Source organism: Hippichthys cyanospilos, chromosome 21, assembly GCF_059441005.1.
Source record: "Hippichthys cyanospilos isolate Australia breed blue-spotted pipefish chromosome 21, RoL_Hcya_1.0, whole genome shotgun sequence".
NCBI classification, from domain to species: Eukaryota; Metazoa; Chordata; class Actinopteri; order Syngnathiformes; family Syngnathidae; genus Hippichthys; species Hippichthys cyanospilos.
The window spans coordinates 9717651-9740556 of NC_142389.1; the positions used below are offsets into that span (position 1 = coordinate 9717651).

General features: G+C 39.9%; 1 protein-coding gene across 2 annotated transcripts in view; it reads left to right on the top strand.

Annotated features, from left to right (window-relative positions):
• akap9 (A-kinase anchoring protein 9) overlaps nucleotides 1-22492 on the top strand; it is a 53123-nt gene extending 30631 nt beyond the window's left edge. Inside the window, exons 22-49 of one of the 2 annotated variants that reach the window (XM_088404674.1) lie at nucleotides 995-1114; nucleotides 3055-3075; nucleotides 4682-4858; nucleotides 5776-5880; nucleotides 5959-6111; nucleotides 6875-6961; nucleotides 7867-8655; nucleotides 8750-8872; nucleotides 8949-8993; nucleotides 9071-9205; nucleotides 9278-9322; nucleotides 9544-11271; nucleotides 11355-11409; nucleotides 11767-11894; nucleotides 11970-12149; nucleotides 12469-12639; nucleotides 14586-14691; nucleotides 14769-14952; nucleotides 16118-16268; nucleotides 16329-16625; nucleotides 17286-17753; nucleotides 17863-18030; nucleotides 18300-18509; nucleotides 19959-20194; nucleotides 20275-20366; nucleotides 21645-21768; nucleotides 21850-21980; nucleotides 22067-22492. In XM_088404674.1, the coding sequence (XP_088260800.1) occupies nucleotides 995-1114; nucleotides 3055-3075; nucleotides 4682-4858; nucleotides 5776-5880; nucleotides 5959-6111; nucleotides 6875-6961; nucleotides 7867-8655; nucleotides 8750-8872; nucleotides 8949-8993; nucleotides 9071-9205; nucleotides 9278-9322; nucleotides 9544-11271; nucleotides 11355-11409; nucleotides 11767-11894; nucleotides 11970-12149; nucleotides 12469-12639; nucleotides 14586-14691; nucleotides 14769-14952; nucleotides 16118-16268; nucleotides 16329-16625; nucleotides 17286-17753; nucleotides 17863-18030; nucleotides 18300-18509; nucleotides 19959-20194; nucleotides 20275-20366; nucleotides 21645-21768; nucleotides 21850-21980; nucleotides 22067-22113 (6276 nt within the window). In that variant the 3' untranslated portion in view covers nucleotides 22114-22492. Of the gene's footprint in view, nucleotides 1-994; nucleotides 1115-3054; nucleotides 3076-4681; nucleotides 4859-5775; nucleotides 5884-5958; nucleotides 6112-6874; nucleotides 6962-7866; nucleotides 8656-8749; nucleotides 8873-8948; nucleotides 8994-9070; nucleotides 9206-9277; nucleotides 9323-9543; nucleotides 11272-11354; nucleotides 11410-11766; nucleotides 11895-11969; nucleotides 12150-12468; nucleotides 12640-14585; nucleotides 14692-14768; nucleotides 14953-16117; nucleotides 16269-16328; nucleotides 16626-17285; nucleotides 17754-17862; nucleotides 18031-18299; nucleotides 18510-19958; nucleotides 20195-20274; nucleotides 20367-21644; nucleotides 21769-21849; nucleotides 21981-22066 lie in introns of both variants that reach the window. The other variant, XM_088404675.1, reaches the window with a different exon arrangement.
• Nucleotides 22493-22906: the final 414 nt, after the last annotated feature.

The window sequence follows — 22906 nt, forward strand, 5'->3', positions numbered from 1 at the left end:
GCGCAATTAATGAAGTTAATGCCATGGGTGTCTTATTCAACACATGTATGCTTAATTTATTTAGCATTTTGTCAATCTTTTTTTATTGTTATAAATAAATTGACTTTAGACGTTTGTAAAGTAGGGGTATCTAGGTCACTTCTTTACACTTCCTTGCATTGCTCACCTAATGTCACTGTGTGGTTTCGTGCTATACATGTGACAATAATTCTCTACAATTTAATCATTGCTCATAAAAATTAAGATTTGCTTTATTTTGAATAACAGGTCCACAGAATGACCTCATCAGCAAAATTCATACATTTGAGGATACAAGGTTATGGTATGGATTTATGTGTCATAAACAATGACACCAGTGTTACTTATATAGATGAATGGTTCAAGTACATAAGAGTAAAAAGTTAAACTAATTGGCCATTTGGCTTTTTTATTTTTGGCAATGTTCTAAAGGGCTTAATGGGCCAGTTTAATCTTCTGAGTGCTACTAAATAAACATAGGTAACTGCCCAGTTCTGAGGGTGTGCACACTTATGCAACTGCAATATCTATTTGTTTTTTTACCCGAAATCATTTCCCAGTTGACTCAAACATGCTAGAGCGTACATTAATGACGGAAATCTTTTGAAATCTTCTTCTTTTTTTTTTTTATCCTCCCGAGACACTGACTTTTTATTTGTGTGCACTGTTGTAGACATTCGATTTAGGTCCATTTCTTTTGACTCATTTAAGCTAAACTTGTAAGTTCTAGTGTGCTATCGAGAGGATGTCCTGGCCTTTCCAATGATGTCTCATGTGTTTGAGTGCAATTAACGTTGCTGTCTCACCTTGACAAAATGGACTCAATAGTGGACAAAAATGAATAGGGCTCAGAAATGTATCACAAAAACTTAGCATTTGACCCAGGGTGTGTACACTTTTTATATCCACTGTAAGTACAGTACTCACCGCTAACACTTTATTCATGAGAGACATACTTATTTTTACTCATTTTCAGGAGCAAGCTGTGGACCGGGAACACGAGCGTGATGTCTTCCAACAGGAAATCCAGCTACTGGAGAAGCAGCTGAAGAACCAGCAGAAGCTTCCGAGCGGCTCAGAGCAAAGAAGCCAACAGGTAACAAAAGAAGGGAAGGGAATTCTGTTTCATGTATATGACACCGCACTTTGCCACAATAGAGGTGATAGATTTACCTGTGCTTTCTTGAACGTGACACCAAACTTGTTGTCGTGGGAGGAAAATGCCAGAAGTCAATGAATGCTTTTTGCTTGTCACGTTGTAACCATTATTCAAGCCTTTGGGGAACTGGAACACAGTAAAAGTCTTTTATTCACGGGCTTTGGGACGTAACACTCTTTTGCATAAAGATTTGACTAATTGCATGTGTTAATTATTTCAATTGTAAATATATAGCAATGTATGATGGCAAATCATTTGTATCATTTCAAACGAAGGCTGGATGAACGATGAGGCCCAAAACATTGTTTAAAGCCTTGATTGATTATTCAGAGAATGATAATGTTTGCATTTTTAACATAAACTTAACATTCATAGCTTGTCGAAAACTTGCTTCAATCTCAAAATTAACTCATTAAATCGCAAAGACATATTTTTACGTATATTTTAAGAGTCTAGACATTCAATCCTAGTTATTTTTTTTATTTTCACGTGTTAGAGTAAAGGAGGCTCCGACAATGGATGGCGGCACATCGTTCAGGATTTAGCTAATTGTGATACCTTCCATTTTAAAAGGACAAATTAATCAAATTAATTCTATTTATTGCTCAGCCCTACTTCAAGCTCACCTTAAAGTGTATCCTTAACAGAATAAAAACATACGTATTAATAATACTAATAATACATTAAAGTCTCTCCATAACCTGTTAACAATCCAGACTAAATTCAGCTCCTTCCTGACGCAAACATTTTCCTCAAACATACTGTAGTTTTGCCTCCTTACATTGTCTTTCACTTGCAGTTGCCCACTTACATTGCAGATTTTTTGGGTCGAATATGTAAATAGTTCACAGGAATTAGTGGCTGGTTGACTGAACTACGCTGTTCCTTTTATTCAAATTCTGTTTTGTGTAATTCCAGCCATGCAACCACTTTATTAGACTTCATTTGTTTGAAATGTAAGTCAGGAGACAGGCTGTTAGAATTGATGCCAAATTAAAGGGGGAAAAAAAAGTAAATACATGGGTAAGGATTAATGTGGCCACACAGGGATTAGGAGGCTTCGGGAGTACAAGGAGAAGGCAGATCACTCCCAGATAAGGAAACATAACTCTAGAGGAGTAATAGTGTCACTGTGGGAATTCGCTAATGATTGAATGATTAGAACTAAAGACAAAAACCATTGTGTTTGATTGTACACAATTTACAAGGAAAAATAAGTCTCAAGTCTGAGGTTTACATGCAGACATCCACTACACACTTCAGGTACTTGACAAGTCTACCTTAAAGGCTTTGTGATGAGGTGCTGCCACCATGAGTGAAAATCAAGCAATTTCTAACTGTTAATTTGTGGGCTTTTTATTTATTTATTTTTATTTTAATGCTTGCATATTTTGAGCAGAGAGTGATGCATTCTCCTTTGGCACAAGGGAAGTATTTTAAATCAAGAAAGAAAATCTCATAATCTGCACATTACTTGTTCAGTTGTTACTAGACTGAACTCTGGATCATAATGTGTCACCTTTTAAAAAGTTAGTTAATGTGTAGCAAGTCATTAGCCCGCGATTGGTGTCATGATCCACAGCAAAGCACACACTCAAAATGTAACTGATAAAATGAGTGGAATGTCCATCTTTTCCAACATTTAAGGGCTCACTTCTAAACCTATATAAATGCTATATCATATCTTTAACAGTATTTGTGCTTCCAGCTCACAGGGAGAGAGCTGGTTGATGACATTTATCATTTTGTTTATTTTGAGATTTTTTTTTTTTTTCCCCCCTCTGCGTCCTCTTCATTGGCTCACCTCTCTCCTTTTTTGCTTTGGTGTGCTGTGCTCCTTCATGCTCCTCCCACCTACTCTCTCCCTGGTCTTACAGGTGGATGGAGTGTTCTTAAAGGTACTGCTTCTAGCCGCTACATGTGTCCTCTGCAGAGTGTTAAGTGCAGGGGTGGGCAAAGTATGCCCCAATCATTTTTCATTTTCGTAACTGTTGCATGAATTTTGTCCTCCACCCACCCCAAAAAAAGAAAAGTGAATTGAATATAAATATATTGTTAATTAATTATTCATTAAAACTTTTTTTTCATTCACTTATGTCATTAAATTAGTAATTTAAAATTTTATTTACGACTTATTTTTATATATAAAAATGATAAAATGTTTATAATTACAATAGTTGTAAGTAATGGATTTATGAATAATCCATTTAATCAATCCGTTTCAGATATTTAACATTTTTCCTTCTGTTTACATCAACATGATTCCTGTAGATATTTGTTTTGGTAGCTGCTCCTCTAAAATTTGTGAATTCAAATATATTGTTATTTTGTAATTAAGTAATCGGTTAACCAGTTATAATTACAGTCATTATAAAGAAATTATTTATGAATGAGCCAATTCATAATTAATCTGTTGTACATCATTTTAAAAGTACCCGTGTACATTGCCATGATTGTTATATTTTATTTTCCTAAATTCATCTCTTAATCCCCCCAAGTTTATTAATAAAAATATTACTAACAAATTTGTTTTTTTATAGGTCGTCAAATATTTAAACTATATATCACTTTTTGTGTTGAGTAGTTTATAAAATATGTATAATTACAGTCATTATAAGTAATGTATTTATCTGTTTTACATACTCATTTGAAGATTTTTTTCTTGTTTAAATGATCCCTCTAATATTTTTTTCTTTGCCTTTCGTTATTTATTCCCTCAAATAATTAATCAAAGTATACATCTGATGCTTCGTTTTATATTAGTTAATCAATAAAATTATTGTAATAGTAGTTATAAATGATGCAATTAAAAAATTATCTGTGATACAATAGAAAAATAAGAATTTTATATACATGATCAGTAGAGGAAATAGTGTTTTTTTTATCATTAAAGGTTTTTTGTTTTTATTTAGCCTTTTGTAATATAGGTAAGTTATCAAATAAATAATGTAAAATAAACTTGTGAATTTCTGCATCTAAATATTTTCAAATGAAATGATTAAAAACAATATTACCATATTTGTAAAATAATTCATTTGTAAAATAAATTTTACATAGACTTTTGAACTTTTTTTTGTCTCAGTGAAAGAAAAACATTGGGTGGCCCTTCTGTTTGCTTCCAAAATAGAAGTTTGCCCACCCCTGCTGTAGTGCATTTGGAATTCCTCGCTCCTTCTCTGTGTGGTGTAGATAAGTACATTTTTAGTTGGACTTCCCATTGCCCCCACTCCTGCTCGTCCTTCTTTTCCCTCTCCAGGTGGATCCTGCGAGCTCCCTACACTCTGTTTAATGATGCTGTATGGTTTGTCACCCTTGAATGAAAGCCCCCCCCCTGCACTTCTTTTCTCCCACCCTCCCTCTCTCCTTCGTTTCTCAGGTGGATCAGCTGACCTCCAAGCTAGCTCTGTAGTGCCGGCTACACCGTGTAGCAGTCGGGATCCATAAGCGAGTCTTTTCAAAAGCTTGTCCTTCTTTTTTGTTTCCCCTCCTCTTTGCTCTAACCAGGTTGAGCAGCTGAGCTCGCAGCTGAAGGAGAAGGCGGACTGGTGCAGCGAGCTGCTGCTGGGCTCCGAGCAGCTGCGTCGGGAGCTGACCGAGCGTGACCAGGAGATTGACAAGCTGGAGAGCCGCGTCCGTGAGCTGGAGCAGGCCCTGCTGGCCAGCGCGGAGTCCCTTGAGAAGGTGAGGGAAACGGGAAGGTGGGGGTATGAGAGGGGGCCGCATTATATGGAGAGCATGTGTCTGTGTGAACATGGTGATGAGGGGCTGACTTTAAGAGGAGGTCTAGGAGGAGGGAGGGGCTGCACACAGACTGAGAACAATGTGTGGGCTGTTCCAATACAGACAATGTCTACCATCGTGCTGCTTATGGTCACGTATATGAAGGCTTGATGCGGTGCTAGGTGACACAGTGGACAAGTGGTTAGTATACCTGATTTACAGCTGAGACGATCAGAAATAGATTCTCAGTGTGCATGTTCTGCATGCTCATTCAATCCCAAAGACCTGTTTTTTAAAAACATTTTTAAGAGTCCAGATGTTAAATCCAAGATACTTCTGCATATTTTTTTCTTTCTTTTTTTTCAAGGGTGAAACTAGACTAGTGTAGACTCGACTAGATTAGAATACATTTATAGTCATTACAGCAGGCTTATGACGAAGTTGGTAGTGCTGCTCCGATTGGTGCAAATTAAATAAATATGAACATTAAACAATAAACATAAATCTTGTTTATTTAGTTTAGTTTATTTTTTTCTTATGAATGATTAAGTTTATTTATTTTATTTTGTCCTGTGAATGATTAAACTCCAGTGCTCCGGGAACCCCCATTTTGAGAAAAACGACATGTGATATGCTTCTTTTCACTAAGTGTGCCCAAACTCGTTTTTTCCATCCTTTTCTCGCTTTCTTGTAAAGTTTGCATTTTCACCATGTGTTCCCCTCCTATTGACCCCTACCCATACAGAATAAATTAAATGTAGTAGACAACAGTTTTCATAGTTGTCCATTCATATCATTCATAAAGGAGGGTTTAAAAGAGCTGGCACAGAAAGACTTAACCGGTTTCTGGTTTATATTGATTTATTTTTGCATCATAGGACGAACAAAAGAAACATCATGCATCCGCTACTGAGGCAAAGCACTCAACGTTGGAGGTTCAGTTGCAGACCGAAAGAGAAGCGTTGGAACGGAAAGAGAAGGAGGTAGTGTTCCTTTTTGTTCGTTTTGTTCAGAATCAGATCGGTGTCCGTCATCTTAAAGTTTGGCATTTTCTTGTTCAGATCTGTCACCTGGAGGAGCAGCTGGAGCAGTTCCGAGAGGAGCTGGAGAACAAGAGCGAGGAGGTGCAGCAGCTCCACATGCAGCTGGAGATTCAGCAGAAGGAGATCAGCAGCCAGCAGCAGTTCCTTGAAACCAGGGAGAGCATGCTTCAGGTAATCTGTCATAAAGATGACGTTTGCATTTATGTCACGATTTGCAAACTACCTTATTTCATCAAATAGTGTCCCTCCCTATAATGTACAGTAACACTAACTCAAATATTAACACACATTGAAGTTCACCATAGAGCCAATTTTACTTAGTTGTTGACCAAAACTGCAATGCTTTCCAAAAAACGTGAAAAATATTATTGTTACAACCCCTAAACTGCATCCAGGGCCACTATTTGCATAAATATGGTACTTTGTGTCCATATGGTACTATGCTAAATAGAAGTTACCTAAGGATTTTCAGGATGTTAGATTAGCGCTAGTATAGCTAACCCACTTAGTATAAATAACACATGATAGCATTTCACCTTTTAGCTAGATAGGTGATTTCCAACAAAAGTATGCTCCAGGAAATGATCTACATTTGTGAAAATTGGTTTAGAAATGTTTTTGTGACAGGCAGAGCAATTAAATACTCCTCCCCTAGGTGGCTGAAAACACAAAAACAAATTGTGTTTGTCAACATGATGGGAGAACAATGACTCTGCTTTCAACATAAGAAAACAGCCTAGATTTAAAGGTTGGGAAGCACCGAAAATAGACTAGAAAAGAATCCAAAACTGACCAGTTTCCATGTCTGCCAGATCATGTTTAGCACAGGGCAATTTAAACCTCGTGCATTTAGTCGTCGGGCCAGCGCTGGAATTCTCTTACTTATGTCGTGGCATGTTCATTCCATCACGTTATAATCTCTTGACTCTTGAAGGTGATGGAGGAGAAGGACAGGGCAATAGCACTTCTTAATGAACAGATCACTAAGCTCCAACACATGGAGAAAACGTCTGGCAACAAGGTAACAAGCCATGTCGATGCACACACGGAATAGACTGTTCCAGACTATTCGGTGTGTGCATAGCTTCATGGTCATGTGTGGTGTTTTCATTTTTGGTGGCATCCATTTTGTTCTGTTGTGTTTGTCTTGGTAAGTAATAACGTGTGCTCATTTTGTGGTTCCTCATTAAAACTTTTGAGCTTTCATGTGGAAAATGTGCACAATGATCCTGGGGTGGGCTTGAGGGCCACGGTTAATTTCTTTACAAAACAATTGTTTATTGGCATATGAGGTAAAACAATATAACTGTGAGTTTATTTTGATAGTATCAGAATAACTGATACGTCTCAAAACTTAATATTGTCATAAATACATGAGTGTTTACCTCATTCACTGCCAGCCAACTTTGACCTTTATAGCCATCATTCGGGGTGAATAAGTTAAATGTTCTTCTGCAAAACTATTGTTGGTTACTAACTGCAGATATTTTCATTTCTATTCTTCAATATATGCCAGTAATGTCAAGTAGAACAATTAAAATAAAAAACAATTAAGTAAAACTAGTTTATGTAAATTAGTTTGCTTTGATGCTTGTGTATTAATACAAGAATTATTAACACACTCTTTACTCATTGACTACCATTGATGGCTATAGACGTCAAAGATCCATTTTTACTGGATTCATAAATTAACTCCTTCTATCCCATTCACAGCTTTATGACTCAAAAATCAAATCAAAATAAACTTGATCATGTAAATGCTTGGTGTGTATGTGGCCCCCAGGTTCGACTTTTCCCACTCTTGGTCTACTGTAATCTAAAATGAATTGAAAAACATTGTCATGAAATGGAGACTCAAAGGTTTATTCCAAAGAAGGTGGGACTATTTATTTGGTAAGATGTGCTAATATTTTTTTGACTTTTCAGGGAATTGATCAGCGCGATGCGCTGATAAATGACCTGGAGTCACAAGTTGAGTGCCTGCGCAGTGAGCAAGAACGTCTCAAACATAAGAGCGAGGAAGAGCTGGAGCAGCTCAACGGCGTCATCGAGAAACTCCAGCAAGAGCTGCTCCATATGGAGCGCAAAGATGATGACGACGCCCGTGTAGGGAAGGAGTACGAATATGATGAGATGAAGCAGAAGGTGGACTTGGCCTCTGGTGAGTTTCGCACCCTCAAAGCGGAACACAGACAGCTTCTGGAGACGAGCCCCGAGAACTCAGTGGACCTCACAGGGAACCAACAGAAAACCGCCGACCTTGTTGTGGCTCAAGAGCGAGCTCTGGAAAAGAGCGCCATGTCCTCCATGGATGAACTCCGTCTCCGCGTCCAGGATCTGGAGGACTCGGCAGGCGAGAAGGACGCAGAGTTGAAACGCTCTAGGAAGCACGCTAAAGAGCTCGAGGAGAAAGTGTCCACGTTGGAAGAGCATTTAAGGGAGAAGGTGGCAGCGGCGTTAGTCAGCCAAGCCACTCTGGATGCTCTTCAGCAGCAGGCAGTCAAAGACCTTGCAGGTGACAAGGTGGGCCACCTAAACCAGATGCTTGGTGAGCTTGAGGATAGTTTAGGTGGTATTCAGAAGAACCACAATCTCCGCAAGCTGCTGCTCTCCAGCTCCGAGGAGGCGCAATATGAGATGAGGCTAGTAGCGCTTCTAGATCTGCTCAGACAGATGACCGGCAGAAAGCATCCTAAGACGTCAGCAGCTCTGGAGGTAATAAATAAATAAAGAAAGAAAGAAAGAAAGATATAGAAAGGGGCGTGTCTGTACTTTTGTGTTGAACAAATTCTCTGTCTCCTTGATCAAGGGCTTGTCTGGTGACCAAGCGCTCACGTCAGAGCTTCAGCAGGCTCGAGATGAAGCCTTGGCTGCCAAAAAAGAGTTGGAGCACCACATGGTTCAATGCCAGCGTCTCCAGGGGGAACTCAAAGTAAGCAGTTGTATATTTTGAGTTTCAATATTCTCTGAGGGCAACAATACGTGACACTTGTCCATGTCTCTCTTAGGACAAAACTGTAACAATAGAACGACTTAAGGAGCAGCTTGAGAAGGTATCCTTCCACCAATCACCATGTTTTTAAACCCAGGGTATCAAAAACAGCAGGCTGGTAATTACCCTCTGTCCTAGGTATTTTCTGGAGGAAACGAGGAGACGCAGACTCTCCGAGGAGAGCTGACCAAGACCCAGAAGGAGGCGGCGCTCGCCAAGGAGGAACTGAATAGCTGCAAGGAGAAGCTGGAGAAATTGCAGGAGCTTCTACAGGTATTGATGAAGCAGTAGATAATGAAGATGGAGTTTCAACTTGAATCATCATGCATATTTTTTTTTCCAAAGGAACGGGAACTGACGATTACTCAACTTAAAGGAGATCTTTTACAAGTAAGAAAGTATTTATTTTTAGTGTTCATCAGAACAACCTGCACTTTGTAAAGGTTTATTTTTACACCCAAAAAATAATTAAATAATGCATGAATAACACTGTTTACACCTCTGTTGTTCGATGTGGCAATGCACATCAGCAGATATAAAATATTATTTCTTTCACTGATCCCAATTAGAAGACCGAAAAATTCATGTTCATATTTGTCTTTTCTGTCCAGATGAAGGCCGCAGAAGAAAAAGCAGACCTGACAAACCTTCTCAAAGAGCTCGAAGAAGTCAAAAGCCGTGCTGACTCCACCAAAGATGAACTCGACAGCTACAAAGTCCACAATGAGAAGCTCCAGGAGGACATTCAAGAGCGTGAGATCACTATTTCAAAAGTCAAGGAGGAGTTCCAGGAGGTTCTAAAGAGCATGGACGCCACCAAAGAAGAAGTTAGCAGCTACAAATCCAACAATGAAAAACTCCAGGAGGACATCCAGCTCCGTGAGATCTCCATTATGAAGCTGAAAGAGGAACTCCAGCAAGTTCTGAAAAGTGCTGACACCACAAAAGAACTTGATCGTTACAAATCCCACAATGAGAAGCTCCAGGAAGAAGCTCAAGTGCGTGAAACAACGATTAATCGGCTAGAAGAAGAGCTCCAAGAGGTACAAAAGAACATGGACACCACCAAAGAAGAACTAAAAAGTTACAAATCTCACAATGAGAAGCTCCACGAGGAGATCCAGCTACGTGAAGTCACCATTTCGAGACTCAAAGAGGATGTCCAGAGGAACTTGGATTCCACCGATGGAGAAGTGAGCAGCTACATATCTATCAACGAGAAGCTTCAGGAGGATATTAAGGTGGCTGAGGTCTCCATTATGAATCTCAAAGAAGAACTTCAGGAGGTTCAAAGGAATTTGGATTCTACCAAAGAAGAAATCAACCGTTACAAATCTGAAAATGAGAAGCTCAAGAAAGATGTTCAAGTACGTGAGGTCTCAATTTCTAAACTTGAAATGGAGCTCCAGGAGGTCCAAAAGAACATGGACTTAAGCCAAGAATTGACAAGTTACAAATCCCACAATGAGAAGCTTCAGGAAGACGTTCAAGTGCATGAGGTCACAATTTCCAAACTCAACGAAGAGCTCCAGGTGCTTCAAAGAAACCTGGACTCCACCAAAGAAGAACTGAACAGTTACAAATCCCATAATGAGAAGCTCCTGGAGGAGATCCAGCAACGTGAGGTCAACATTTTAAAGCTCAAAGAAGACCTTCATGAGGTTCAGAAAAACATTGACTCTACCCAAGAAGTGAGAAGTTCCGAATCCCACAATGAGGAGATCCAACTCTGTGAGGTCACCATTTTGAAGCTGAAAGAAGAGCTCCAGGAGGTGAAGAGGATTGCCGACGTCACCACAGAAGAACTGAGAGGTTCCAAATCCCACAATGAGAAGCTGCAGGAGGACATCCAACTCCATGAGGTTTCCATTTCACAATTAAAAAACGAGCTCCGGGATGCGCTAGCGGCCCAGACGACGGCGGCCGACTCCGCCTCGACGTCTCCTTCTCCCGCTGCGTCACCTCAGCCTTTTTCCACCACATCTTCGTCCACCTCCCAGCCCAAGAAGAAAACGAGCAGCAAGCAGCCCATTGCCAAGGGGACCAAAGAGAAGACATCCCTTTCCAGGAAGAACACCGCTCCCTCCAGCAGTTCCGAGCCGGCCGCGACGGACGCATCCACGCAGACAGCCGCCGACGAGGAACTGGAAGAGGTGCTGGCAGAGTTCCAGGAGAAGGTGGTCCAAATGCAGGAGCTGCACGCCGCTGAGATCCTGGACATGGAGGCACGGCACATCTCGGAGAGTGACGCGCTCCGCCTTGACGCGCACAACCTTGAAGATGAGTGCAAGGCGCTCAAGGCCATCATAGACAAGCTGCGCGCCGCCGAGGTCAGCACAGTCAGTATAAAAGGATAGTTGACGTCAATAGCTGTCAATGGCAGTGAATGGTTATTAGAAATTCAAATGAAATTCTGTTTTAGGTCCCCTCATCAAGACAAGATCGGTTGTCACAGTTTAAAGATGGCTACACCAGTGGTAAGGTCAACAATGTTTCAATAAACAATCATTTATGATTTGCAGTCTCCAGTAGAAGTTGATTCGATACACATCTCGATACGTGGGATGTGTCTGTACTTTTTATGTGGCATTTCCTTCCAAGAGATTTTTTCCAAAATAAAAACAGATGTTTGTAAATGTTTAATTCTGATTCAACACAATGATAGTCTGCTTTCATAGGGGACTAAAGAAATCTGAGAATATTTCTGTCCCAGACTGAAATTCTAAGCTTTTGGACAATTTGAGGTCTTTAAACAGTTAAACAATTACCATCAATATTTATCAATTAATTTGGTGGAATGGTTGTTGATTTTACAGTTATATTCCTTGTTGCAGACAGCAGCTCCGACTACAGCCAGAGGACCGGGTATGACCTTCCTGCTGGACTTCAGCATGAGTTTAGGGTGACACCTGAAGGTGCCAGAAGAGAGGCAGACGATCCAGTATTACCGGACAGAATCAAGGTAAAATTACTCCGAATTATTGTGGGAAATTGAATTCCTAAATTTCTCACTCTGCGATCTTGTTTCTCCATGCAGTCATTGCTGCGTGAGGTGCACCAGGAGGGCATGCAGGTTCTCTCGCTGTCAGAACTTCCCGTTTCTGGAAGCGAGCCCGATTGCCATCTGAACCTGCAAGTCTGGCTTAAAGAAAGAGATGCCCTGTTAGCTACTGTGGAGTCCCTCAAAAGTCTCATAGCTCACATGCAGACCACACAGGTTTTTATTTTTGATACTTGTATACCTTTGCATGATCTAAACACATTTCATATTTCAAAGGAAAGTATTTCTTATGTTTTCTGGCCAACACTGTTCTCTAAATAAGAGGCCAAGTGTGCTTGCTTCAAGCTATTTTTCACCACTTTGATATGAAGGTTTCTGTAAAACCTATGCATAACACTAACCCATGTTTTAAAAACAACAACAACAAAAAAATCATAATTTTACCTCATGCATGTCATTTTTTTTAATCCGAACAAAATAATAATTTACCTTATGGAAACTAGCATTGGTGACTCTCATATTGGTGCGCTGCTAGGTGTCTGGTGACTCTGCAGCTTGGCGTGCGGAGCTCTTAGAAGCGGTGCGCCAGGTGTTCTTCCGGGAGCGGAGCGTCCTCAAGAGCGCCATCTACAGCTACCTAGACACTGTGGACACCAGCGACCTCGTCATTCACCTCAACCAGCTGGAGCGCAGGCTGGCCGAGCAGGTGAGTGTAACCCAACTGCTCCTATCACTTTCAGAATTCAGTGCTAAATCTGGAAGTATTGTTTTAAATGCAGAGCATAATTTTTTTTAGCCATTTACTAAGATAAAAATAATCATAATAACACTGTATTAAATCATCAAAACTATTTTTAAATATGTTTTTATTGGTTGAATTATTGTAATATTTTATTGAGTATTATTACAGTGGTACCTCGGTACTCGACCATAATCCGTTCCGAGGTGGTGGTCGAGCACCGATTTGGTCGATCACCGAAACCAATTTTCCCATAAGAAATAATGGAAACTATTTTAATCTGTTTTTACCATTAAGAAAAACACCTAAAATATTATAAGAACATGTATCTAAACAACAATGAGGACGTAAATGTGCACAAGCGGTACATGATAAAGATATATAAAGCATTATTAAGCATTTTGTATAATTTACTTACGTTTTGGAGAGTGGCTGATGTCATACGGGAATGGATGCGGCGAGGACGGGAGGGAGGGTTAATCCTTGGAAGGGGAATCCCCTTTCATGATGACGCTAGGTAACGCGCCTTCAGGGGTTTTCTCCCTTCTCTCTCTCTTCTGTGGAGGTAAATCTGGCTGGGCAGTAGCCTTCCTCTTTTCTTTAAGAAGGAACCTGTCCATTGTAAGTTGCTTCTGCCTTTTTTGTTTGTCTCTTCCGTTCGATAGTGGTCCTCACTGTTTTTCTCTTTGCCTTCCCCTTATCACTATCTCTCCTAGGACCCATCATTAAGGGCTAGCGCAACACAAAAAAGTTGAAAATTGGGAAGAAATACGTACTCAAACAAACTGCGTAAGTCTTACTCCGTTGGCGGTCTGAGTTGAACTGGCGCTTGAACTGGCCGAAAAGAGCCGAGGAGCGCGTTCGGGTCGGCTCGGCTAGGCTAGCACGGCTAGGCTCGGCTAGTCGAGCACCGAAAATCTGATCGAGGTCCGATGCATTACCTACTTGATTTTTTTGGTCGAGCACCGATTTGGCCGAGTATAGAGGCGTTCGAGGACCGAGGTACCACTGTATTTTAGTTATTTCAGATACTATCATCGGCTTGATGAGATCTACAGTAATAGGGATGAGATAAGGTCTCATACAAGATCTCGTGAGATTAAAACACCACAAAATTTTCGTCCCTGCGCAGCACAGATCGGACATTACGGACAGAAATAAAAAAAAACTGCACACTTTGATGCTGACATCCTGAAACGGTTGCAGTTGCTAATGATCACTTTTGCACACACTCGGCTCAGTCAAATGTGTCTTCCTTGTGTCTTATGTCACTTAGCCACGTTGGGAAAAAAAAATACAGTTTAAAATAATTTAATAAAAAAAATACAACATCTTTTTTCATTATTAAGTGTAAATATTTCTTTGGTGGTATTGTGTTTTTAAATTGTTTTTCACCAAACCCCCCAAAATGAATTTGTGGTTTTATTCCAAATACCAAATTACTCAATAGAAGCAGCCCTCCTAGAGAAATACAGGATGCACTTATTACTTTCAAATCACATGTATGGCGATATTTTGTTGGTAGGAATGGTAAAAATAATGGCCTATCAGACATACAAACTGTAAAAACTCCAAACATGAGCTACATGTATTTTATTAAACTAGCCAAGCTGCAGCTGCAAAATGAGCCTTTAACAAAGTTTTACTTTGTAGATGTTTAGTTTTACCTGCTAGTTTGTTCATTTTCTTGCAGTCTCCTCTATAGTGAAGAAACCTTTGAAAACTGGAAAATTATGTTGGGCATTCTTTTATTTTACAAACATTGCCAAAATCTCATCTTGTCTCATCTTCTCAAGGACTCAAACTCGTGAGCCATCTTGTCTCATAGGATTTGAGCCATAATTAGTTTTCTTTTCTTTTTTGTTCCTATTTTTTTTCTAGTTATCAACCTACCTTATTTTATTTTTTTCCAGGATGCTCAGCACAGAGAAGCAATGGGCTGCCTGCACACCGCAGAATGCTCCAGTCTAATTAGTGAGATCCATCAGCTCCAAAGTCAGATTGAGCTTCTCCAGAAAGGTAACGCGCTTTAAAATGAGCTAGCGTGCACCATTTAATTTAAATACAAAGACACCCAGTTTGATTTTCTCCTTTAGGTGCACGGCATTCCACTTTGTTGGGGGCGACGGAGCATCGAGGAGGAGGCGACACCAATGGAGCACCGCGACCCGACATGCTGCTGATAGAGGAACTGAAGGGGGAACTGTCGCAAACCAAATTGGAGCTGGAAACAACGCTCATATCACAACACAAGCACCTCAAAGAATTGGATACGCTCAGGTTAGATCGGACACTATCTCTACTGGAAAATTGGACTTGGCAGGACTTCTTCAAACAGTAATGCTAAAACCAACAAACTTATCTATCAACATAGTAGGAATATTTGACTTGGAAAAATCTTCTAAAATGACAGTGCAAAACATATGCTTCTAAAACAAAGTAATGAACTAAAGAATACAGTTACTGTCAAAAGTTTGGAAACACCATCATCTCAAATAAATCCTGCACAACAGATGAAGACATACACCATCAAAATTATTAACATATATTGATGGAATTATTTGGTAAACAAAAAAAAGTTAAAACAGAATATAATAGATCATATAATTTTGATTCTTCAAAGAAGCACCTTTTGGTGAAACAATAACTTGCGCATCTTGATGTTTTCTCAGGTAGCTTGATGCATTTTTTAAAATCCTGACTTTTTCAATTAAATCAATTTAAAAAAAATCAAATCAATCAAATCAATTAAAAATCATAAACTTCAAGGTAATATTTACATTTTCAGTTATCTTTATAGCACTGCTCCTGGAAAGTCTCTGCGCCTTTCATTATTGTTTGGAAACAAAGACGTGTAATTTTAACATTTCTGGTATTTAAAATTTTTGGAGGATGTTTTTTTTTTCCTCTTAAAAAAATATATATATATGAAGCTTATTTCCAGTTTTGGTTATTATTTAACCTTTTAAAACATACTGATGACTGTGAAATTTAAAGCAAATTTGTATGTTGTCTAAAATGGATTCAAATAAATATTTTAACCTAAAAAGGTATAAAACTGTGCTGATTTAAATGACAGCAATTTGAAAAGTTTATAACCGCTGCAGACTTTGACATCCAGAGCGCCACAGCACCATCTAGTGCTGCAGATGTGAAGTTACACCACAGCGCAAATGCAAAGCCTGTTTTCCTAACATACCCCTCCCCACCCCAGCCCCCCACCCCAAATCGCATTCAGAAGGACTATATTAGGTATAGGCCTACTTGACTATTCACACATCAAATAAATAAATATATCTAGTGAACCTCTAATTTGACGGTGTTTCTAAACTTTTGACTGGTACGCTGTACGACAGTTCACAGCTGCGTTTTCAAAATGTAATGCCTGTGAAACCATTTGACACAAAATGTCTGTTGTTGTTTAAGATGCTATCATTGCGTGCAGGGCCGAGGTTTCCCAGAAGGCCTCGGAGGTGGACGCACTGAACGAGCAGCTGTTGGAAGAGAGCCGCAAAGGCCGTGAGCTTCAGTGGACCTTGGAAAAGGAGCGGTGCCACGCCGAGAGGAACAAAGAGAACGCTCAGGAACAGCTGGAGGTAAGACCTCACCAGCTCAAAAGCAACTCAACACAAGTCAACCTTAACTTTGTTTTCAAGGATTTGAACCTGGCTTTGGAGGAACAAAAGAGCCAAGCGGAGCAGTTGACGTCCACCTTGGAGCAGGAGCGCCAGGCCTCCTCTCGCCTCTGCCAGCAGTCCGAAAGGGAGAAGCTGAGCCTCCACAGGCGCCTCCAGGAGCTTCAAGTTCAGCTGGAGACGGAGCAAGCCAAGGTCCGTGAGATGAGTTCTGCACTGGGAACAGAGAGGGAGATGCGGGTAGGCGGTGGCCCAGCGAGTCAGCAGGAGAACCTTCTGGAAGGATTGCACAAAGAGCTGGATGACAAGCAGGCACAGGTGGGGGTTACACTTTTTAATTTTTTTTAACCTGTTTTTTCATGTGTGAAACAGAATTATCACTACACTATATCACTGGTTCTCAAATGGTTACATGTTTACCCCTGGGGGCACGTGAGATTTTAACAGGGTCTCTACAGGTATCAGCCAAACTAATTTAATTCTTTTTAATTCCTTGACAGGAAAAGTATTTTTTTCTTTTCAAGTTAAGAGCAAATTAATTGTGACATAAAGCAATCTAAATGTTGAGCTAATGTAAAAATAAGTCAACATTGCATAGAAATAAACACAAAACCTCACCTCTTAAAATGGGCAGTATAAAATTAGCATACAAAACATACAAAAACTAATTCTTTGCCAGCCCAGTAAAAATTGATCTTTGACACCAATAGCCGGCAGTGAATTACTTAAATGCTCCTTAGTGAAATGACAGTATTACATATCTTTATTATTTACGATGTAAAGTGATGACAGGTATAATAATTATCTCATCTACTGCTCACCCAGTAAAATGAATATTGGACGTTTTTAATTGTAGTGAATGAGTTAATAAATCCACCTGCAATAATGTCAATTATTTAAAAAAAATAAAAATAAAAAAATAAAAAAATATATATATATATATATATATATATATATATATTTTTTTTTTTTTTCTAGGTGGTGCAGCTCCTCAGCCAAATGGAAGCTGAGAAGCTTAAAGTGCTGAGAAAAGACGAGGAGATAAGCCTCGCGGGCCTCGAGTCCAGACAGAGCTATGAGGCTCTGCAGGATGCGCGGGCCCAGGTCGAAATCCTGGAAGCGCAGCTATCTGAGACACGGGACCTGCTGACGGGCGAGGAAGCTAGGCGGAAGAGCTTGGAGGAAAACAAGGAGCGGCTTGAGCAGAGATTGTCCTGGGAGGACGACGCTGGACAAAAAACACCGCACCAGCAAAAGCATCATGGGCCTTGGCGCACGGCGGACACCATCTTGGGTAAACTGCACCTTGTTGCCTCCAAGATCCGCAACATGGGGAGCAAAGACCTTGCTGAGATCACCAGCGAAGACCTTTTGCTGCTCCAGTCCAGTGTTGATGATGTAATCAGCATGCTCCAGCAGTCTCCTGCTCTCCCATCTATGCCGGAGGTGAGCATTACTCATCATGAAGAACAATATCATAACACAAACTAAAATGACCAATGATAGAAAGATTCTGACGGAAGTGCGCTTCATTCGTGTTTACTCCTCTCCCTAGAGCGCCCCTCTGTTAGCGGGAGGCTCCTCACTGACCGAACGTCTGCTAAGGCAGAACGCCGAGCTGACTGGTTTTGTGGGCCGCCTGACGGAGGAGAAGAACGACCTGAGGAACCACTCGCTACGCCTGGAAGAAGAACTCCGCTGCTACCGCCACACTGGAGACACAGTGAGTACCACATTCATTGTATTCAATATGGAAGTATTACCACATACATTGAGACCCCCTTCTTTGTTGCTAATTACATCTTTTTCAGTAAAGCTAAACACTATCTGTCATTTAACAGTGAAGGTGTGCAGCACTATATTCTGGCTTGACTGAATACTGTAAAAAAAACAACAACATGAAAATCAAATGCCTAAAAATCCACAATATTATAGTGATGTGGAATGCGAATAGCAATCAGTCATTCACTGTATTCTTCCCTTCTTCAACAGCCCAGCGGGAGGAGAGGAGCATCCAGGTCGGACTCTGCCAACACGTTGCTGCTGCTCTCTCAGGAGAAGGAGGCCTGGAATCGGGAAAAGGCCCGCTTGGAGAAATCCCTCCATCAGGCCCTTGCCCAGGTGGCCCGGCTTCGAGGAGAGATCCGGGCTGATACGCTAAGAGAGATAACCGGACCTGAGGCCGACAACGCTGCACTCAAGGTTAGACGAAGATATTGAATTTTGAAACTTCAGGCTCTGTAACCCAAAACAACTGGGGTGGGTAGATCAATAGTTAGGTCAAGTGAATAGGTTGATAGGGTATGTTGCATAGATAGGTTGCTAGCTAAGTAGGTATGGTGTTTAGTTAATTAGCGTTGTGTATGCAGGTTGGCTTGGTAAGTAGGTAGCTAAATGGGTAGAGGTGTTATATATATATATATATATATATATATATATATATATATATATATATATATATATATATATATATATATATATATATATATATATATATATATATAATATATATATATATGTGTGATTAGGTAGGTGATTAGGTGGCTAGGTAAGCATAGAAGGTTAGTTAGGTTGGTGGGTTGTTCGGGTTAGGCGAGTTGATCAGTTAGCTAGGCAGACATGGTAGGTTAGTTCGGTAGGTTAATTGAATAAATAGGGTAGATTGCGTATGTTGTTTAGGTAGGTAAATAGGTAGGGTGGTTGGATAAATATTGTTGGTTGGTTAAATAAGTATAGTGGGTTAGTTATGTAGGTTTGGATTGTTTAGGTGATTGATTGATTGGTTGGTTGGTAGGGAGCTAAATGGGTATTGTGGTTAGTTAACTAGGGTCAGTTGTTTATCTCGGTAGGTAGGCACGTATCAAAATATGTGGGTTAGTTATGTAAATATTTAAGATTGTTTGGGTATGTAATGAGGGTTTTGGGTTAGGTGGGGTGTCTAAGTTAGGAAGGCAGGCATGGCAGTTTTTGTTCAGGTAGGTACGTTGAGTAAATAGGGCCGAGACTAGTTATATGATTTGGTAGGGTATTTTGTTTAGGTAGGTAGTTATCTAAATAGGTAGCGTTGTATGTCGGTAGATAGCAGAATAGGTAGGTTGGTTAGATAAGTATTTAAGGTTGGTTAGGTTGGTGGCCTGAGTAGGTCAGTATGGAAGATTAGTTGGGTTGATGGCTGTTAAGATTATGTAGAGTGGGTAAGTTAAGTTAGCAGGCAATGGAAGGATAGTTGAGTAAATAGGATGGGTGGGTTGGTAGGTAGGTTGGTGAGTTTAGTTAGATATTGGTTACGTAGGGATGGTTGGTAGGTTAGTTAAGGTTTCTTGGTTTGGTAGGGTGAATACAAGGTAGGTAAATTGATAGATTGGCTCGGGTCTCGTGCATAGGTAGGTAAGGTAGGTTGTTTTAGTGGTTATTAGTCTTTTTTGGATAGGTAAGTATGCTTGGTTTTAGGTAGGTTGGTCAAAAAGGGTGGGCAGGTAGCTAAGTTAGGCAAGTAAGTTTATTAAAACTACTATACATGTTCGGACTGTTTACAACACAACAGAGTGGATGTTGGTAGGTACGGAGGGTACTCAGTTGCTACGTAGTTATATAACTGTGGGATAAGTTTTGAAAGAACAGTTTTCCATCCTCATTTGTCTCCCCGTGCAGAGGATGTACGCCAGGTACCTGCGCTCGGAGAGCTTCCGCAAGGCTCTGATCTACCAGAAGAAGTACTTGCTGCTGCTGCTGGGCAGTTTCCAGGAGTGTGAAGAGGCCACGCTTGCCCTGCTTTCCAGGATGGGCAGTCGACCCTCGGAGGGGCTCGGCGTCGGCCTGCGGAGGCAGCGCAGCCGGGGGCTCGTACGCTTCCGCTCGGCCGTGCGCGTCTCCATTGCCCTTTCAAGGTAAGTCGACAAAGAAAAAAAAATTGAACTGTTTTTACTGAGCTTGCTCAGTTTTGTGTGTGTGTGTGTGTGTGTTCCAGAATGCGTTTCCTGGTCAAGCGCTGGCACAAAACTACAGGCATGAACAACACGACTTCCTGTACCCAGAAAAGTGAAACTTTGCAGATAATCGGTAAAAACATAATCAGGGGTTTTCCTTACTCAAATTGATATTGGCATCGTAAAAAATAAATATAACGAGTATAGGTGGATAGATGACATCATAAGTTTTAACTTCAGACGCACTTCGCTTTTTTTAATAGTTATTCTTTTAGACTTAGACATCTTTATGTAGAGCAACCTTTTTTTTCTCAGATCTTTGATGAGTTATTCAGGTGTCATATTGACCTTCCTGTTATAATGTGGGTCAAACTGACCCGTTTAGAATTTTTTTAAATACATTTTTTTCTTGTTAAATCAGCAAAACATAGGTCAAGTTGACCCAAGAATATTATTGTGGTTTCTGAGGGTGTATTCCTGTTTGTTAACAGGATTATACAAATATTTTTGTGTTTTTGTATTCCTGTTAACAAACAGGAATACACAGTTATATACAAAGGTGTCTGAAGAATGGATGATTGTGCATTACCCTGGGTCAGGAAGTTATTACCATTACCAAACAAACAGAGCACACAAGTATAAATTAGGTGTTGCCTTTACTTACTTTGGAAGTCACTTTTCAATCAAAAAACGTCTTTTTTTTGACAGTTTCGGACAAATGCGCATACTTTTGGGTCAAATTGACACAGGAAGTTGTTAATATGTCAGAGAAACAAACAGAACTCACAGGTATAAAAGTATTGCCTTAACTCGCTTGTAAGTTTATTTTATTTTATTTTATTTATTTTATTTTATTTTATATTTTATATTTTATATTTTATATTTATTTATTTTTACACTTTTGGGTAAATGCACATACCACTGGGTCATTTTGACCCAGAGAAATTATTGCTGCTCTTGGTAAATGAACATAAAACACTGGTTGAAACAAAACATTATGCACATTTCGGACAGGTTTGGGTGACCCAGGGACATTATTGCTGTTGCTTTGTAACATTCATAACAGGAGCATTAAAATTCCACAGGCCCGTATTAAAGCTTCTTTGTGTTATAACACCATATTTAGTACACCTACGGGACGTCATGTGACATGGGGATGAAAAAAACGCTAATTGTGCCCAATCTTGACATTTTCACAGAGGTATTCTCACTTTTCTCTCCTTTTTAGATTTGACCAAAAATGTAAACACTGTACACTGACTAAATTACATTGGAGAAAGGTGTCAATATGTTTGTGTTGTCTTGTGGTAAGGTTTAATGAAACTTGGAAAAATTTGACATAAAAAAAATTAATGGATGGGTAAGGTGGCCTTTTTTATATATATGTAAACTCCTCTTTTTTTTTTTTCAGATACTGATGATAGAGATTACCTTCATCCAGGGGTGGACGTGTACCGGGACCGAGGAGGGGGCTCAAGCAGGGGACGCAGCGGGCGGGAATCCCCCCGGTCACCCATCTCCTCGGCACAGCACAGGTAGGACCGCATTCTGAAGCTCCTCCACCAAGGCCGAACAAAGACAATTTCAAAAATATATCAATATTTCTCGCGGCAAAGACTTCACGCGACCGGGGACGCCGGCACGTTCACCTGCGCCCACCTGCAGAGCTACGACCCCGATCGAGCCCTCACCGACTACATCTCCAGACTGGAGGCCCTACAGAGGAGACTGGGGAGCGTCACGTCAGGTTCTCATCATTTACATGACGCTTTCTACAATGAAGTCCCTCCTCTGCATTAATTATAAAATGTCTTCTCTCTTTGTCTTCTCTAGTTACGTCATCTTCACTGGCTCCGTTACATTTCGGCTTGAGAAGATGAGAGCCAAAAAAAAAAAAAAAAAGACTAGTTGCCTTTTCTGATGTAAACTGTGTTCTCTTTCCACATGGACCAAAACACTGACTTACTGACTCAAAAATCTGCATGTGACAGGTTTGTGTTATTTGTCTCTTTGTCGCCGCCACTTGAATGACATAATTTAATTCAACTACAAATGGTGTACATTTTGTTTGTGGATAATTTAAAAAAAAGCAGAAATTAATTTATGTTTGTGTGGGTGTTGGTTGCGAGCAAGGGGCATAACTGGATTCTTCTACACACTTGTTTTGTTTCAAGGCCCGAAAACATTTGTAGAGAGCATATTTTTATAGACGCTTTTCTGGCTATTTTGTCAAAAACTCAAATAAAGGAGAAGAATGAATGTGTTTTTGTTTTTAATCTTTTGGTGAGTAGAGAATGTGTCAGGGTAAAACTAGGATATGGACTTTGGGTATATATGCAGTATAAATAAATATACAGTGTATAGTACAAATAAAGAAAAAAAAGAATGAAAAAAAAACATACTGACAACGGAAAACCAATAGAATAAAAACAATTCTTCAAAAATATACTGTAAATGATAAAAACACTAATAGTAAAAAACAAAGGAAAAATGTTGATCAACAAATATATATTATATATTGCATAAAAAACAAATTTTTACTATTAGTGTTTTTATCATTTACAGTATATTTTTGAAGAATTGTTTTTATTCTATTGGTTTTCCGTTGTCAGTATGTTTTTTTTTCATTCTTTTTTTTTTTTATTTCTTTCACTTATGTCTATTTCAAAGCAG